Genomic DNA, 19,456 nt, shown 5'->3' on the forward strand with positions numbered 1-19,456 from the left:
GGTGGATGGATGGAAGGCATGCATATGTGCAAGTCCTGGTGCCTGGTCCCCATTCTTACTCCAGTGGAGAGCAGTCACTACTTGAGAGTGACCAGAGTTTCACTGGTAAGGCCAACCCCACAATCTAAAACTTTCCAGGGGCTTCCAGCTGGGAGTGCCCCACACCTCAGCTTGGAAATTTCTAGGGGCCTCTACCTAGCAACCCTGGGGTGACTGGCCATATCCCTCCTGTGCCCAAAGTTTCCAGAGGTGTCTGCCTGTCTGCTACAACTGGGATGCTCAAAATCCTTCCCTGCCTGCCTCCTCCCAGGCCCCAGTGCTGAACCCATAGGCCAGAAAAAACCTTGCAGCACATCAGGTGCACATGGCCCAGGTACCTGTTGGCAGTGGCTAAGCCACAGAGGTGACAGATTCACCTTCACACTGGCCCAGTCCTGAGGTTGTGCCCCCACCACCTGACCTGCCAGAGGCAAATCATCTGCACTGGCTCCTGGCCAGGGGGGTGAGTGGGTACCTGTAGGTCTATGACTGCATATGTTAGTGCTGGGGTCTGGGTCCATGGGACTGTACCCAAGTCCAGGGGCTTGGAGATCCCTGACTGGATGCTCAAGGGCTGGAGTCAGGGTCTGAGGGGCTGTGCCCAAGTGCAGGGGTTCTCCTGGGCTCAGTGTCAGGGTGTGAGTGCAGTTCATGGGATGCTTTGTGACAGAATATTGGGGGTTCAGTGTCACAAACCAGGGACTCTGGTCACAGCCGCCATATGTCCCTGCCCCCACCTGTTTGCAGCTGGTAGTTACCTGAGGCCAGACTGGTTAGAGGGACTGTCATCATTCAGCGCTGGGCAACCTAGGGGCACGGTCTGTTGGGCACTGGTTTGGAGCAGCCAAGTGAGGGCTGTGCTAGTGCCCTTCCCTCCAGGGAGGCATTGTGGTGTGGGGTAAGGGGGTTGGAAAGCACACTGGTATGCCATAGGGCATTGATCTAACTTGAGTCAATAGGGGATCAGTACAGATGTTTGAAAGATAGAGTCACAAATTCAGGTTAGATCGATCTGCAATCTACTGCAGCTGTTCTAGATGCAACCTGTTCTAGGTTGTTTGAGCCATTTTTAGATCAGTCTGTGTGTGGCAAATGTCTGTACAGTTACAGGAATAGAGCAATATATGTTCACTGGTATGGCTCTAAGTGTAACATTTGTACGTGCCCTAGATAAGATATACATGGAGCACAAGCTTTCAGGAACCCAAGTTCCTGTCATCAGATGGTGTGAAAGGGCCCTGCAGAAAGAGTAAAAGAAAGAGAAAGAAATTAGAATACAAAGACAAAGGTAGGGGAAGTAGAGGGAGAAGGGGGAGGTGGGCAGTGCTAGGGCAAACAAGCAGTAAAACTATAGGGACAAAGGAGTGGCAAAAGCTAATCCAGGAATGAGATAAGAAGCCACAGTCCCTGTTTAAGCTTGCCTTAGACAGAAGGAAATCGGTACATATCGCTGCGTCTGAGATATTCTTCATGTACTTTTAAATAAATGCTCTATTTAAAAATAAGAAACGACAGCTAAAGATTGGGAAGATTGATAGATAAAGAGTTTCATTTTATCATTTCAGATATTTTTATTCTTTTTTCAGTTAACACTTTAATTGCTTTTTGCTTAACATTTTAAATTTGTTTTTTCAAAGCAATGGAACTTACAAACATTATTTTTAATAACCTGAGCTTATTCTGTTATTTTTTCAATCGAAGATACTTTTTTAAATTAATCATCACATTTTATTTCTTTATTTGATTTTATTTAGTTATATTTGTCATAAAATTATAGCATCAGGGAGCCATACTATACGTAGCTAACTTCAGACTCTTGAGATATACAAATTATAGTAGTAGGATAAAAAATAACTTGTAATTTTAGGCAGCAGAGCAGAATCAACTTGTTCTTCAACTTTCTTCGGTACAATGGAAGAGATTAAAATTTTTATACTAACATGGTTTGGGGGGGATTTTTGATCATTACATAGAAGTTTGCTTGCTTTATGGTTGTATGATGTCTAGGAACAGGAAGTTATTTTTGCATTCTTCTTTTAAAATTATATTTAAAACTCTTTATTCTCTTGGGAGGAGGATAATAAAGTAGATTCCGTTGTAGTTATTCCTAGTGATGTCTTTTGATTTTTTTAGAAATCAAAAATGCATGTGTGTTTTTGCATTTTACCCATTTCTGTCACAGTATGTAATTTATGTAATTAGATTAAGATGCACTGGTCCAAAAGAGTGAAAGACTTTGAGATCATTCCTAAAATTAGTTCTAGTGGAGTTCAGCACATGGCTCAAGGGCCATCCATGCAAGCTCAGGGCTAATCCCTAATATGTATACATACACATGCAGAAGACATTCTGAAATAATCTTCTTGCTTTCTCATTGTTCTCTGCACCAGCGTGAATGTTGCTGTCTACTTTTTGGGCCATTTTAAAAAAACTTTGCTTGCTTTCTGAGATGTGCATTTAGTTTTCCAGAACTATAACTTTTTAAAGAATGAAAAGCCTGATGTATCAGGTGTTAAACCAAATCCCAACTCACATACATTTTGGGAAATTTGAAGGAAATCATTTGGCAGCATAAGCATAAAACAGTCACTTCATAGATTTAGTTTTTTGACATATTTTCAATAAATTATTCCTGTATATAATTCTGAAAAGAGCTGCAGTGAACTGTTTGAAAATACTCCTTTAAAAACATTGGAAAAGAAGAAAAACAACATCATAGGAGAGCATGACAAATAGCTTCTCCACACACTCTGAAAATAATATTGTCATCATCTTTATGAGTAGGATATCATTATGACAATTTACTGTCAAGTGCACTAGATGTCTGTTAGACTGAGATTAAATGTTCAATTAAAATGGGTTTTTAAAATATTGGAAATAGTTGATTTAGGAAAACATGACAAAATGGGCCAAAAAGATGTATTTGCCTTGTCGTTCCTTTAAATTTATGTATACAGTGCCTCCAAAATATTAACTACTGTTTAATGACCTTAATACAAAACATATGAATTTGTCAGTTAATTGCAGTTAACTTGCATGATTAAAGCAAAAACAAATTAACTTATTTTTTTTAACTTGTGTTAATTGTACACATAATTTTGACAAGCAGAGTGAACCAGCTTTGGACCAGTCAGAACCCGTGCACACAGCCCCAATGCCAGCCTGCCCTACATCTGCTCCAGACACACCTGCCCAAGCTGAGCTGCAGCAACAGCTGGGCAGAACCTGGTGCTCAACACGGGTGAAAAGCGGCCCCTCTCCCTCACCACTGCCAGGCCCTTCTTACTGCAGCCACCCAGAGCACATGCCTGGGCTGCCCTGCAGCTCCTCTCTGCTGCCATCACTGCCACCTCTGGGTCACCCACTAGGGCAGCGGTGGCAGTGCAGAGGAGTGGCAGGGCAACTCGGGCACAGGCTCTGGGTGGCTGCAGCAAGAAGAGCCTGGCAGTGGTGAAGGGGAGGGTGTGCTTTTCCTCTGCACTTAGCAGCAGCTTCTGCCTGACTGCTGCTGCTGCTCATCAAGTTTGGAGGAAGTGTGGGGCAGGCCAAGGGCAGGGCTGTTTGCACAGGTTCCAGCTGGTCTGCTGCAGCCAGACCGAGTCCAGAGCAGATGCAGAGTGGGCCAGGGTCAGGGCTAGGGCTATGTGCTGTTGGTGGTGGTGGGGAGGAGCCAAGGGGCACCCAGGTTCTGGGCTGTTATGTGCGGGTTGCTGGCTGTTGTTTAACTGCATGATTGAAATTGTGATCAGTTGCAACTGTTTTTTAATTTTGCAATGAATTGTGATTAATTTTGTAATCGTTTGTTAGCCCTAATAAGAATAATCTAAGAATAGGTATTCCCTTGATTGTTTTGACATTTATGACACTGATGAGAGAGTGTTTATGATGTGTTTGTCTAATCTAATCTTATCACCACAAAGGACTATTTTTATAGGTTCATTGTACAGGCAGTGCTTGGACTTACAACACAATTCGTTCCTGAAAACCACGTCTTATGTCAAAACGTTGTAACTTGGAACCAATTTTCTCATAAGAAACAATGTTATAAATGGGGGATTGGTTCCTGAACTAAGGCCCGATACCCTATTTTCACCAAAAGTACCCCAGTATTTTGCACTCGATCCATTATAGATGAGTAATATAGCTACATTACCGTACTTCTACTGTAAATAGCAATCATATTAATTTGAAAGGACTTCTTTGAGGTGACTTTGCTGGACTTTTTGAAGGGCTCTTCATTTGGCGTTTTGAGGGTTCTTGGCTGGAGTCTTCTCAGGAGTTTTGGCTGCAGGTCTTTCTGGAGTCTTGTCTGCTTTCTTAAAGAAAACGTCCAAGGCAATTTGGACAGTTGTTCTCCAGGGAGATGAGCGACACAGTAAACTTGTTCACTGTTGTGGCGTCGCATCAGATCAAGCGTTGTAAAGTTGGAACTGATGTCATAAAGTTGAAACAGGGTGTCAATTTATAAACGTTGTAACTCGAAACATTGTAAGTCAAGGACTGCCTGTAATGTCATAATAAAAAGATTCTCCAGCTAGTGTAGTACAATTGGAACTGGGATTATCAAAGGAGATGTCACATGTACCCAAATCCACTTTGCTTTTGGTGAGATCTGGGCACTTCTTTATTATTATTATTTAAACAAAAAAATTTGGTTGTACTGGACCACAGGGAAATTGTATTTATGACTACCTAGGAAATGCTGGGATTGTGAAAATACAGAACATACTGCATAATGAGGCACCTTATCTTAAATTGGTGATCTAAAAATTGATGCACTCAAAAATATTGGTACTACTGAAAATATTGTTCTTTAATGAGGCTACTCTTAGAAGTTTCCAACTATAGTTCAGAAATAGTCCTTCATGATGAAAAATGGATTAAAGCATTTATATACCTGCCTATTATTCCACCTTTTTGTCATTGTGACAGCTGCTATTTTTTAAAAACAATTCTATTCCCTCCCTAATAATTTCAAAATGAGATGCAATGGGAGGGCTGTCTTTCATAAAGAGCCAGTGTCAAGAAGAGTGTAAGAGACAAAGAAGGCTGGAGAGGGGAGGGAAAAAATTATTTTCCTCAGAGTTTTGGCAAAAATGACTGCCTGAGCAGCCTATTCCACTCTGACCAAAAGAGGGTGGCTGTCTAATCACATTAGCTCATATTTTGAAAGGTGAACAGTAGCATTTGAACATGCCTTCACCTGTGATTATGGAGTAAAATGACAAAAGGATTGATATAGCTGTAAACTTCTGGTTTCCCTTATCACTGCAGTAAAAAAAAAAAAACAGGCTTGGAAGGCTCTACTCCTTCCTCTTCTATTATGATTCTTTAACAATAGTCAAGGTGTTCACTGTCTTCCCTTCGTTTCTCAAACCGACTTCATACATGCCCGCATGCAATGGAACCATGTTGGTTCTTTGGCTGCCAGGGCTTCTTCTTTCTGGAAAAGAGGAGCAATATAGTCAATATATGTCTCTTTCAGACTGGAAAGTGAATGATGAAAATACTGAAAACAGTTAATGTTTATGCAGCATGTTCTCTTTGGGCCACTATAATCCATGTCTCAGTCCAGTTATTATCATCTCATCATAGACTGTATACATTGTTTACTATTAGAAGAAAAAGAATCTAATCCTTCCATCTTACTTTTTGTTCAGCAGTCTCTTACAGAAGTAAAAAACAAAACAAAACAAAACAAAGAAAAAAAACCCAGTGCATCAGTTCATCTACTTCATTGCATCCTTCACCACTTTGTGTGTAGGCCAGTTTTTAGTAGCTATCTAGATAATTGTTTTTAGATAGAAGACTTAGCATGAACCACTTTCAGAAATGGAAGAAGTTTATTTCAAGGATAATGTCTATGTTATGGTTGGCAGAGCTTTAAAGTCTTTTGCAGCCTTTGCATTTTCAGTCTCTCCAAGATAAAAGACAGTGAATGAGTTTAATGCCTTTTTAGCTTTAGCACAGCAGGCGGGTCATCTGCAACAACATAGTGCAAATATATTCTGTTTTCATAAAAGTGGCATTATTGAGCTGATTCCAAAGCTAGATGCAAATGTAATTAATGGGAGAGTGTGAGAGCCCCACTCCTCCTCCTCATTTCTTTTTCCAAGATTATTTATAAGCAAAGCAAAATGTACAGGAAATTGCTGGAAGAAAGCTAACCTTGTCTTATCAATTACAATTGTTATGGAGTAAACATGGTGTTTCTAGAGAGTTCCAAATAAATCTTAATTCAGCCTTTCTGTATCCATTTTCTGCGTCTCTTTTTCTACTGTGTCTGTAGGGAGAGGAGATAAGTGAGAAAAAGTAGCGCAGCCTTCATATAATATGTAAGAAGTTGGCACAAAGGAGGAACTGTATTTCAGCCTGACAACTGGCAACCTGGGATTGCTGAATGTAACATTTTTCCTGCAACAGTCATACCCTTGGCATCCCTTTCACATTGCCACAACCAGGCTGAGATACCAAACTATCAGCTGGGCTTCGGGCATGGTTTGTAAATAGCTACTGTAGGCCAGGTATCTAATATCTGGGGAGAGTTTATCCAAATGACCTCAGCCTCTCTTCTGACTGTTCTTTCTTGGGTTAGTGTAGTGTAGTGACAAGTAGGTCATAAAAGGTAGGAACTGCATCTAGGGTATGCAAAGCTGCTGATGGGAAAATAAAGGTCATACACTGGTCCAGCTATGCCCTTTTGTCCTTCTTTCCTCAGATATCCCACCCTATTCCCAGTCACCTTCCAGCCCTAAGACTACTTCTTCCTTTCTCCAAGTGGTCGTTCCTTACTATAGTGGGACTGAATTATATATATTAACAGTATGAGTAAAGATGATAGATGAAATAGATGCTACATTTCTCCAAGACTGCTGCCAATGTTCTGGATTTTTTTTCCTGAAGTAGATTATATAAAATCTTGTTTGACTTGGTGAAAAAATAAATTGAAAAGGAATAGATGTCAAATTAAAAATGTAGTTTTAGTTTTGTACAGCCATTAGCTGGACAATATGTAATGTGTTTTTCTGGTATGAGACATGCCAGTTGAAGAAGGCAGTGAGAACACAAGACAGAGGATACCACAGTAAATGTCTGTTTGCAGACTGCAGTAAGTAAAGTTCAACACAAGTTACTTGGTTCTCATTTTAAGACTATGATTTATCATGAAGATGACTGAGCCAGCAATTTAGTCTTTGACGCTGCTTACACTGGACAGCTGCCAGTTCTATGACATTTCTAGCCTGAGTTCTTTAAAATGTTGTTTCTTGTGAGTACCCTAAATCGAGTGTCAGAATCTAATAAGCAAGATTTATCTTGAATTCCTTGAGCTCAAAAGGGCAATGCTTTCTGGCAGTAGTGGGAAGAGGACCTCCAGCTCTAAAGAAATGGTCAGCACCTTCTTTGATCCTCATTCACACATACTGATAAAAGAACAAAGTTTCAGATAGTGAAATTAATTTCTTTTAATTAATTTCTTTTAACTTTTAAAGTATGCATGCCTGTATGCCAACATTTACAGTATAGACCAATGAAGAATTATAAGGGCTTCCTTTCCCAATTAACCAACCAAAACTACCTAGAACACAAGCAGCATTATATCCATCCTCCTTTCAAAAGCTTAGGCCACTGATAAACATAAAAAGGCATGATGGGATTAGATGTGGGATCCCAGTAATCACACTTCTTGCCATGTCATACATGCATGGTGGGTGGCATTATTGTGAGTTCAAGCATCAGGTCTCATCATGCCCCAGGTTCTCCCTGCACCTGCAACCTTTGCTCCTATGGCTGGGATCTTTATCAGTTGATCAGAGCTTCAAGCCCTGGAGCACACTATGTGCTCTCATGGCTGTGATCACAGCTGGGAGCTCTGATCACTTGTGGAACTCCCAGCCCTGGGAGCGCATGGTGCCTCCCCGTGCCTGAGAGCGCCGTGCTTGGAGCTCTCAGCCCCAGGGAAGCAATACGTTCTTCCATGGCTGGGAACTCCATCAAGTGATCGGAGCTCCCAGCCAGGGGAGCTTATTGTGCTCCCCCAGTTGAGACCCCTTGATCAACCCACCTGTGCTCCCAGCCTCTGGAGTACTCTCCCATGTGTTTCAGAATCTGGGAGCACTGGCTACAGGTTCAATTAAAGGCATGCCAGGAACCAGCCACAGAGTTATTGCATAGATTTTTCTGCAATAACTTTGTTCCTTATTCCTGGTTTTATCACACCACGTATTGAATGAACATGTGGCCAGGTCACTATTTAAGATGTGATTAGCCAGTTAATTGTTTTCTTAAGTGTAATGTGCATCAGGCCTTAGGAAATGTAAGCCCTGCAGCATGCTCTGAAGCTCAACAGACTCTCTGTTGTGGAGATGGGAAGAGAGTCAGAGGCATCTCACTAATAATGCCAAACTTCCAGCTTTCTCCAGTTTAAAAAAATGTGACTGCATTAACTGATCTCAGCTGCTTTGGCACCACAGAAAGGGACAGATAATTTATTAGAGTGCTGGGAATGAAACCATTTAATGTTTTGTAGTGAAGAAGATGGCTTTGAAGTACTGCCAGAATTAATTGTCCATTGCTGATCATTGCAAGTGCAGGTATAGACGCACAGAAGGTACCACAAAACATGCAGCCAGCTACATTCTGGCATCTCATGCTGAAAGTATGACAGTAATCTAGAAGGGGGAAAAAGGAATCTTGGGTATTATTCTTTATCTGAAAACTCAGGAGCAGCCTGGTAGCTACATGTCCCCCTAAGTCATCTGCATTCATTAGCCAACACAACCAGTTCATTCTCTGTTCCATGTTCATGCCTAATATGATGTGTCAAGCAGACTGAGGGAATTCAAACATTACTGTTCATTCTGCCTTCCATAATGGCAACAAAATTATAGTCCTTTCTGCTTATTTCAGTCATCTTTCAGCATGGTCGGCAGATTGATGAAAGACTAAGGTTTATCGACATTTGCTGTTAAAATTCTATTTCCTTATGCTTTCTTGAACAATGAAACAGCTAACCAGGCAGAAATCCGTATTGAAGAGGTGTGACATATTGTCACTGCCAGCATCTCACATGCTGACATTTCTATCTAAAGCACTGCAGCTCCTCCCACTCAAGCTTCACAGATTGCTTTGTCATATTGGAACTGTAATTCCTTGTCACATACCATCATTGCCTTGGCATGTTTAGCTTAAAGATATCCCTTAATTTTAGATTCATGTATAACTTTGTGGGAAGGTCATTCATGTCACATGCTGCTGTTGTCTACCGCAGTTCAAAAATGAAGTACTCATGAAGAATGTTATGTTCAAATGTCAACAAACTGCTAGGCTGGCAAGTGTGGGCTCTGCCATAGCATCTGTTATCAATTATTAGTGTCTGAGATGATCATCTATGTTGTAACATGATATCATGTGCAACAGAAACTAGAGGCTAGATTTTCAGATATTGCAACTCGGATAGTAATCAGATGAAGCTTTGGGTGCTTGGTATCTCGGAGAGCGAGGCTCTGAGATTTTGCAGTGTCTGTTGTTCAGATGGTTATGCAATTAAGGATTTAGGGATTTAGTACAAGTATCTAGGAACAGAATTTCATGTATGAACATTTAAAGAACAGGAGAAAACTGTTCAGGCTACCACAATTACTTATATAAATCTGGAAACATAAAACCAATGATCGGAACATGAAAATAGAATTAGTAGCTGTGCTGCATAATATCTTTCTCTTCCAGACTGTTATGGGTGTTTTTTGTTTTTCTTCTTTTTGAACTGGTAAATGCTAGAGCAGTGATTCTCAGCCAGGGTGCTGCCACACCTTTCATGGGTGCTGCAGGGTGCCATACAATGTTAGCACACTGTTAAGCATGTAGACAAGATTTCCAAGTTAGATCCAAAGATTTCAAATAGGAATCTGTAGTATTTAAAATGCTCTGATCTGTTGTGGTCTTCCTAAGTTCTTTGCAACAGAAGAATTGGTCTATTTCTTTGTAATAAGAAGAATGAAAATTTAAGAGCTGGCATTTCCTGAGGGGTGCCTTGTCTGAAAAAGTTGAGAACCTCTGTGCTAGAGGCTAGATGATTTAGGTCATGGCTGCCTAGCTGGTGGTTTGCAAAGGGTTAAGTTGCAGCCCCTGGGCTCCTTCCCTGGCTGCTACTCCATCCTACCACTCCTGCTGCACCAGTTGGGAGTGGCATGGTGCAGGGAGTTGTGAGGGGAGCCTGAAGTTGCATGGTACAGTGCTGGGAGGCACCTGACCGGGTGTCCAGTGCAGCAATGGAGGTGGAGCATATAGTCAGGGATGCAAGTGTCTGTTCATGGAGCCCAGGAGGCCTGTACCTCTCCCTTATGTGGCACATAGGCGTGCAGTCCCCACTAGTTTGTGCCCCTGCCACTTAGAAGCTGAACAGCCCTGATTTAGGTGCTTCAGTGCTGAATGTTACAAAACTTAACTTTTATGTGCCTTGTTGCCTAGTAGACTTTACAGTCCTGATCTGAGGAATCCAGGCTCACATGGGGTCAAAGAATGGGATGCATAAAGGTTTAGGTAGCATCTGACTTTCTGACCTTCTGGGAAGAAATACATCCCTGACTTCTCCCCTAGAGGATGTGGAGAAAGAAATTGCACATTTTTCAAAATGGGTAAGGACTAGGGCATTCACCCAGGGTGTAACTTCTCCCCCTGTCCCCATCCTATTCTTACCCAGATTTGACTTCTCACCTTTCAAGTAAATGTTTGGAGCATATTTGGTGCTCAAGACCTCGCAGTTCTCCTCTTCCACTTCGCATGGAATAACTAAATATATACTGAATGAAAGTGGCCGTAAAAATAACTTACAACTACCACTGCCGCCATCAAGACAGGCAGGGAATGACTAGTTTGTGGATCTTTCTAGGTTTTAGCCATGACCCAAATTTCAGCTGGTCAGCACTGACAGGATTTAGCCACTTCTGAGTATGCCCATAATTGGACATTGAACATATATTTACCCAGTATAATACAAAGCCATGCAGAAATACTAACTCTGAAAGACCTTAGTTACCAAAAACATTACAGTTCCATTAGATGCAGCACTTGGTCTGGGCTAACTAGTCCTGGTAATTTTGCCATGCAGACTTTGGTTCATCTAAACAACTTAGATGCTGGGCACATCAAAGCCAGCACCTGCAGCAAGGTGCGTGGTATGGGTGCAGAGCTCTGAAGTGCTACATGGGGACCCTCCCACCCCCAAACTTCAGGGCTTGAGAACCCTGAGCTCTAGCTGCAGTGGTGGAGCTTCCCATGTGCAGAGCCCCAGGAGCACCACTGTAGAGAAGACACAGCCCCTGCATTATGTTGAGAGCGCTAGTTGTGGGCATGAGAGAGGGTGCTCCCCCAGGTGCTCACAGGTAAAGCCTCTCTCTGCTAGTCCCAGCTGGTCCTATGGTCATGAGGGCCAGCCCTAGCTGCCTGTAGGCAAAGCCCCCTCACCATGGCCAGAGCCATGCCTGTGGCTGTGGTCTAGGGATCACAGCCCCAGCTCCCAGTGGGAAACCCCCACCCCCCAACCACAGCCAGAGCCCCAGCTTCTACTGGGAGGACAATACAGCGGTGTGGAGGCAATCCAGGAAGTTTTTGGAGAGCATTTGAAACAACTTCCTGGTGCAAGCATTGGAGAGACCAATTAGTGGCCATGCTCTTCTTGACCTACTGCTCGCAAACAGGGAAGAATTGGTGGGGAATGTAGAAGTGGACCCCCAAGGCAGGGGAGAGCACCACCTCCCGTGGAAGCCCATTCCAAATTTTGGCCACCCTAACCATGAAGAAGTTTTTGCTGATATTTAGCCTAAACCTGCTCTCTGTCAGTTTGTGACCATTGTTCCTTGTTACCCCAAGAGGCACCCTGGTGAACAGATCATCTCTGATCCCTTGCTGTGCCCCCCAATGAAGTTAGGTGGAGTCAGTACCCTTACAAATCTCGCAGCTTGCACAGCATTAGCTCATTGTCTTGAGTGTTTCCTTTCCTGCTTTTTTTATACTAGAAGGTACTAAAACTACTGAGGATATCTGATATAATTATCTAAGGCAATGGGAAAAAATATTAATTTCAAGTAGTTCAGGTAGTTGTTCAGGTACTGGGTGGGGAAGAGGTGATACTCTGTCTGCACTTCCCAAATCCCTTTATCCTGTGGTCCAAAAATCCATCTCCAGAATTTTGGTTCCATACTTCTGTTTCGGAAACCCTGTGACCTTCAAAAGTTCCTATTAAAACACTGAGGAAATAGTGATTGCTATCTCTTGCTCTCTGCAGGATACAGGCAAATAGGGATTCAGTTCTGTGAATTTTGCAGTTGATAACAGAACATCCCATAAAGGTACCACTGCTCAAAATACAGTGAATTTGTACCTTTTTGTCTGAGATTATACTTTCTGAACTTGTACTATAATTACACATTTTTTTTCAAAGATGGATTTTTTTATTATTAACATGGAAACTCAGAATATTTGCTAGTCTGTTTGACATTTTCATAATTTGCCTTCTATAACTTTGTAAAGTGGCTAAATATAGATTTTTTTTTACCACCTACTTAAAATATTTTATATAAAGTTAGAAGACCTAATAATGATTCTTGTATCACCAGTTGGTCACATTTTTCTCTTTTCCTAGTCCTTTCACTGATATCCTGCCTATTTTCAGCTACAGTTTTTATATGTGGGTGATTAAATAAGTACGTACTTAGATATCTATCTAACTAATTATAGAGGCTTATTTTTTTAATGTTAAATTTCACAAGTAACTATATAAAATAGTTGGATTTCAGGAAATGGATTCTTGTTTCCATCAATTTGATGATGTCACTGGAAGAGTTCAAGTATATTTTTGTTTGTGGCTATAAGAGAGGCTTAAATTGTCTAAATTTTATATTTTTATTACTTCATCAAAGATACTATCACTAGTTAAAACGTACATCATTACAAATTGAGGCTAAAAGCCTTTTGGTTCCTACTCCGTTTCATAAATGTATTCTTTCTAGGTAGAAGTTTAATTGGAGTCTATTCAACAAAAAGGGAATACACGCTACCTGTATTAACCAGGACATTCAGAAGCATACTAGTCCTTTTGTAAACTATCACAAATCCTTGCTTTAAAAGAAATTTTGTTTATTATGCAATTAATGTTATTATTCTGGGTTATAATTTATTTAGGACTTATGCATTGTCAATATTTTAAATGGTCTAATTATCTGCTCCATTGCAATGATGAAACTAAACCATTTCTCTTCTTACCTTCACCTTTTCATACGGTGAACTGAATTTGTTTAAAATCCTAAGCTTTCAACAATAGGATATCATAGTTAATTGAGATAAATTACCTGGTATACTATGGAAAAGGCACCTTCCTTTCAAGCTGTAAAGGGACAAGAGAACATTTTTTTTCTACTGGCTTTTGCCAAGATACATTGCTCTTTTTGTGCAACATCTGGGTTAGGCCTGGGATATTTCTTATGTCCTCATCAAGAAATAGTTTTCAGTAAAAATATATAATGTTTAATTTCAGTCTAAGTCTAATGAAGCTGAAGTTTTACAGTGTAACCAGAGGCAGAATTTAGTCAACTGTCATTCTGCAGAAGATACTGTTCTCAGTCAGTGTATTCCTTCTTCCTCTGCTTATGGGAGTGATGGAGCAGGAATAACGAATATCTGATATGCAAAGGCCCCAAGGTCTATCCCATTATTTTACTTTGCTACTGTACAGTACCATGCACTGCCATGGAAGGTGTTCTATAGGAAAATGACAGAAAGCTTGGACATACATTTTGGAAAAGGTAGATCTATATAATTTATTTTGATCACTAATTAGAACAAGAGATGATCTAAATTACTCTGGGAATTTTTTGTAATCAATGGTATGTAATTATCTATAGAATCAATATATAATTAATTGTATAATTAATGTATTTGATTGATTTGGGGCTTTCTCTAGGTGGATGTAGAAGCCTTAGCTTGTTGCTTTCCTGCTTTCTAATTCTGTATCAATAGTGGAACCAGAAGTGTATATCTTTTGACAAGATCTTTCTAATAAACTATGCATTAAAACACCTTCCAGGACACAGAAGATAACTTCTTGTGTGGAACAGAAAGGGAAAGGAATTCGTTTCCCCAACTTCTTTTCAGCAAGAAAAGCTGAAAGACAATTGAAATAAAGTTAATTAAAGATAGATTTTTTTTTTAAATTGTAAGGACTTTAAAATATGCATTTTATAAAAAGATATTTCTAGTGGTTTAAAAGATCATTTGAATTATAACAACAATGTGAGCAAATTTTCAGGTTTACTCTAACATTAATATGATTTTCCTGAAGGAAATCACATGTGTCTTTTTCAAGAATTATAAATGCCATGCGTTACTCCTGAGTCAAGGTTTTCAAGATAAGACCCAAAATTGTGATCCTAAATTTTGATTTAGGTATTTAATTTTTAAAAATTGATCATCCATTAGCTGCCAGTTAGTTAATAGGGAGCCTATGAGTGATTAAAAGTTCTAAAAAGTAGCCCTTTTAGATTTAGGAACCTAAACCTAAACTCCAGATTATGAAAATACCTATTCAGGAATTGTCTTACACAAGTGTGCTTAACAGCTGTGCTTAAAAGAACGTAAGAGCAAATCAGAAAGGCTGGGAGCTGTTTTAAAGTACATGAGTGTTATCATAGTTGGAGTGTTCTGGCAAATAGTTTGTTTGATGAACTGGTTTGTCTCAAAGAAAATAACGTAATGTAAGATTTCTTACCAGCTCTATTCCGCAACCTTAACAGAAAAATTGGTCCAATTCTGTTTTCCCCACAACTCTTGGCTGCACTTAGGTGGCCTCATATTTTATACTTTTTAGACTACAAGCATATCTTCTCAATTTTCAGCCAATCTTCTCTTAAATCCTTATTGGATTTGGTCTCTCTGGTGTTTTTCTTTGTTGCTGGTTGAAGTGGGGCAAGAAGAAATTGCACATTAATATCTATTATTGGAACAGTATGGAATGCAGCTTAATTTAGCACTTTTCCTAATATAAGCGTTGAAAAAAAGATCCCCATTTCACTTTGTGATATGGCCCAACCCTGGATATGGCCTGGGTGCACCTCTGATGCATGCTCTTACAGTTTCAGAGACACCCTTCTGCTCCAATCAAACCCTGTCATCTCCTGCTTCACCACTGAGAACCAGCTGAGATATACCAGGGACCAAGTCCTTGGCCTGTGGCATGTTGACTGTACCTGTCTTGCCTAGGTCTTGCCAGCTCTTAGCAGAGGGGATTTTCCCAACTAGGGCTCAGTACAGAAGTTCAAAGAGCTGGAGGTGTTGCACATGTTACAGTTGCTTTCAAATTGTAAATGTGTCCTTGCCTGGGAGGGCCTCTTTGTGAGTCAACACACTCCTGTGAAATATTGATTACTGCTTTTCAGCTTCTCCTTGGGTGCCAAAAAAACTAATTGTTTGTCACTTGACAGTCATTATCATATTGTGCAATCCTGGTCCTACTGTAACATAAAAGAAATGCATTTTATACTGAATACCACAATGCATATAAACATAAGGATGATGAAGTTAAATACAGCTTGACATTACCTATAAGTAGGGACTACACATGTCACATTAGTAAAACAAACTAGAGAAAACATGCAGGACACCAAACAGTCCCCCAACCTAGTATGGGGCTTATATAGTAAAGGTATAGTTCCAAAATGCTTGCTTCTCATGTTTCACTATTCTAAAACCACTGCATACTTATACCATAGCAGACAAGATATAAAGAAATAAGCAGAATACACAATAGATTTGTTGTGGCAAACAGTCCTAAAGAATTACATTTGCAAAATTAAAATCTGTATTCCTTTTTGATGTTACAGTATAAGATTGAGACCACGTTGTGTGTTGGTAATAAAAATCATGTTTTACTCTTACAGTATTTTGTTCAGTAACAGCTCATATCCATATGCTAATGAAATAAATTAGATTTTTTTCATTATCTAACTTTATACATTAACCAAAAGTTCTTTTCCTTTCTATATTACAGTGTTCCAACATTCCAGAGCCTTCCTGAAGAAATACTCAGTAAGCTTGCTGATGTCCTTGAAGAGGTAAGTCATTTTATTTTGGATGATAGTCTGAGCTTCAAGAGATATAGGCATTCTAGTAATCATATATTTTGGACTCCCTTTAGAACAAACAATTTCATAGCTTTGGTCCAAATCATGACTGATCACATTTATGTGGAATAGGTAAGAGATGTATTGGGGAGGGAAGTGGGAAAAAAAAGATTAATAACATTTCCCAGAGGGTTTGGATATTTCAAAACTTGGTTCCTTTCCAATTTGGAATGAAAATAAAACTGTTGAATTTTTTGGAAAAGGGAACTGTTAAGTCTGATTCCAGGGCTTCCTGCTTAGTAGGCAGACTGCTCAGGAGTTAGGCAGGGAAGCTTCCAAGAAACCAGAAAGATTTCAAGACACAGAAGGAACTTTGTTGAAATGCAACAGTCTCTTTAGAAAGTTTAATTATGTCAGAATTTGCCACGTTATGGTAGTGAAAGAGCAAAGTTGTAGCCGCAATGGTCCAGAAATTATGCAAGGGGTGATATCTTTTATTGGACCAGCTATGTAGTTGAGATACCATTAGACATGCTTTGAATGTAAACAGATCTGAGGAAGATAGATGTGAGGAAGAAGGTCTTATGTTCAAAAGTTTGTCTAACTTTACCCCAACCACATAGTTAGTCCAATAAAATATATCACCATAAGGAATCCTTGCCTCTCACAGAATTTGCCAGTTCATTGAGAAAAAAGGTCCACTAATCAGCTTTTTAAACCCTTCAGATAGAGGGAATGAAAATATTATGTCCTTCTGTATTCATTGAGGCACTTACACTGGAAGATACCAGATACTCTGAAGGAAAGCAGAACAGTACAAACACTACTTTCCCATTAGGTTTACAGCAGGGGAGGGCAACCTTATTATATGTCCAGATATAATAAAAACCCTGCTTTCAGGGTTGCCCAGGAGATGTGTTGAATTAATGCTTATTCTAGATATCTAGGATGAACACCAACTCCAGTGAAGTTGATATGAGTTTTGACACTGACCTTATTGAAGCCAGTATTTCATCATTGCAAACCCCTTGGAACTTTCCAACTTTCTTCACAGTGTAGGTTGGCTCTGCCTTTTCTAAATGGAGCACGATTTGTGGGCACCTTGTCAGCCATTGCAGAATAAGGCATTCAACATTAATAAAAAATTACCAGGATCAATTTCCCAAAGACTATTGCTCTCTTTTTCTGCAGTACCATAGCAAGTGGAGGGTGGAGGGAGGTGAGTGGGGTGACTGCCCTGGGCGCTGAAGCAAAGGGGTGCCAACAGGCACTTCTTGACTGGGTCAGGGTATGGGATGGAGGCACAAATGGATTGTCTGGGGGGCTGGGGGGAGGGTGGCTCCCACCACTGTGCACTCCCAGGCAAGCATGGGAGGTTGTGTGCACCCCAGATCTGTGCACGGGGTGAGAGCGGCCTACTGCTGTGGGCTTGCCCTGGGCACCAGACTTCTTTGCTACGGTACTGCCTCACTGATTACATAAGTTATTCCTGATTTAGACAACAGCCCCCTTGTGGAAGAAAGTCTCCTCAGAAGATAAGGGTACCCACAACTGTTTTGCAGTTGGTACATAATAGAAATTAGACTATTTGATTTGGTGAGTGAACAGGGGCAGCAAACCAGGGCAGATTGCAAGCAGTTTGTAAGTCAGTTTGCCACCCACCTCTTTGAAGGGGAGCCTTTAAGGTAAGCTTTTTAAATTTAAGAGTAACCAAACTACATATATATAGTGTAAACAGCTAAAACTCAGCAGCTAGACCAGTACTTAAGGCGTGGTTTAACTGGAGTCCAGAGCAAGGGGGAGTCTGTCTGGCAACTTTTTCATGTTCCTTCACTGTAAGCTTGGTGAGATGAAGCAGGTTAGCAGGGAAAAGAGAAGCTTTTGAGACCAAGAAGTAGTGAACAGGCCAGCTTACAGGGGAGCTTGCTAGGGAAGGTCTGCTTGGAAAGAAAGGCAGAAAGAGAAAGGTAGAGAATTAAGAGACCCAGAAAAATGGCTGAAGGACCTCACAATGCCAGAGCCACTGCCACTGCCACTGCCAGCTCTTCCTCTTGCACCTGTAAGGTGTCTGTCCAGGTAGGACCACTCACCATGAAGGCTTCCACCCAGGTCCTGGTTTGGTGCTATGAAGACTAGCTTGCAGGTTCCTTCCAGTCACAGCTAGTTGAGGGAAAGCCTGCAATGTGAGCAGTGCCTCCTAGTCGTGTCCCTCAGGGAGCAGGCAAGAGAGCTACAGGAGGAGGTGGCGAGGCTCTGAATCCATCAGGACTTCATCAATTCGATGCTGGAGCAGACCTCTAGAACTGTGCAGGAAGGACGGCTAGAGGCACTAGAGAAGGAAGAACATGTCCTCCCATGAAGATGGAAGCTGGAAGCTTGTGACCTCTGGCAGCAGGCAGAAGTCTACTCTCCACCAGTTTGCCTGGAGAACACATTTGGAGTCCTAGCAACAGAGAAGAGGAGCAGGAGCATGCCCTGTTATTGGAAGAGGTTGGGCCAGGCATCCCCAAGGTTCAGAGGATCAAGACCACTGCCAATAAGAGGAAGTGATGGGTGGTGGTGGTTGGAGACTTGGAGGTCAAAGGGAAGTGCCCAGGCTGGATAAATGCATGGCTGTACAGAAGGTGTCATCAATAGGGCTTTGGCTTCTTCAACAGTGGAATGTTGTTCCAAGGAGGACTGCTCAGAAGAGATGGGATCAACCTGATGAGGAGAAGGAAGAGAATTTTTTCAGACAGGCTAGATAACCTGCTGAGGAGGGCTTTAAATTAGGTTCACTGGGGGATGGAGAACAAAGCCCTGAGGTAAGTAGGGAAGCAGGTGACCTGGTTGAAGCACTAAGCAGGGAGCGGCTTCTCATTTTCCCTGAGACAGTAGGGCAATCAGCTAGTTACCTCAAGTGTCTACACATGAATGCACAGAGCCTGGGAAACAAGCAGGAAGACTTGGGGCGCAGATAGAATGACAGTTTTGGCTCAATATGGCCACAGAAAGCAGTCTATAGCCATGACCAAACACAAGTATGCAGCTGCAGACTGCTTAAAAATGGCCGATCAGGCAGAAATCTAAGCCTTCATCACACAAGGGGTCAGATGAAGACAATTCAAAACAGCATCTTCTGTTTTCTGCCTGTGCTGCCTCCCAGCCTCAAGCTATTTTCAGAATGGGGGGTGAGGGGAGTGGAGGGAGTTTAGTCTGAAATTTGTTCAGCCCCTGCTGGAGGGTTGGGAGGGTGTACTGGAGCCCACCCACCCCAACCTGAGGGGGCTCCAATTCACCCATGCCACCCTTCAACACTGGCTGAG

General features: G+C 41.3%; 1 protein-coding gene across 2 annotated transcripts in view; it reads left to right on the forward strand.

Moving 5' to 3' along the window:
* The window catches only part of PRKG1 (protein kinase, cGMP-dependent, type I), a 1,350,404-nt gene that overhangs the window by 925,835 nt on the left and 405,113 nt on the right, over positions 1-19,456 (forward strand). For both annotated transcript variants that reach the window (XM_019507769.1, XM_019507768.1), the window contains exon 5: positions 16,079-16,142. In XM_019507769.1, the coding sequence (XP_019363314.1) occupies positions 16,079-16,142 (64 nt within the window). The remainder of the gene's footprint in view (positions 1-16,078; positions 16,143-19,456) is intronic.

The sequence above is a fragment of the Gavialis gangeticus genome, unplaced genomic scaffold (assembly GCF_001723915.1).
Source record: "Gavialis gangeticus isolate Ggan-Ray unplaced genomic scaffold, GavGan_comp1, whole genome shotgun sequence".
In the NCBI taxonomy this organism is placed as follows: Eukaryota; Metazoa; Chordata; order Crocodylia; family Gavialidae; genus Gavialis; species Gavialis gangeticus.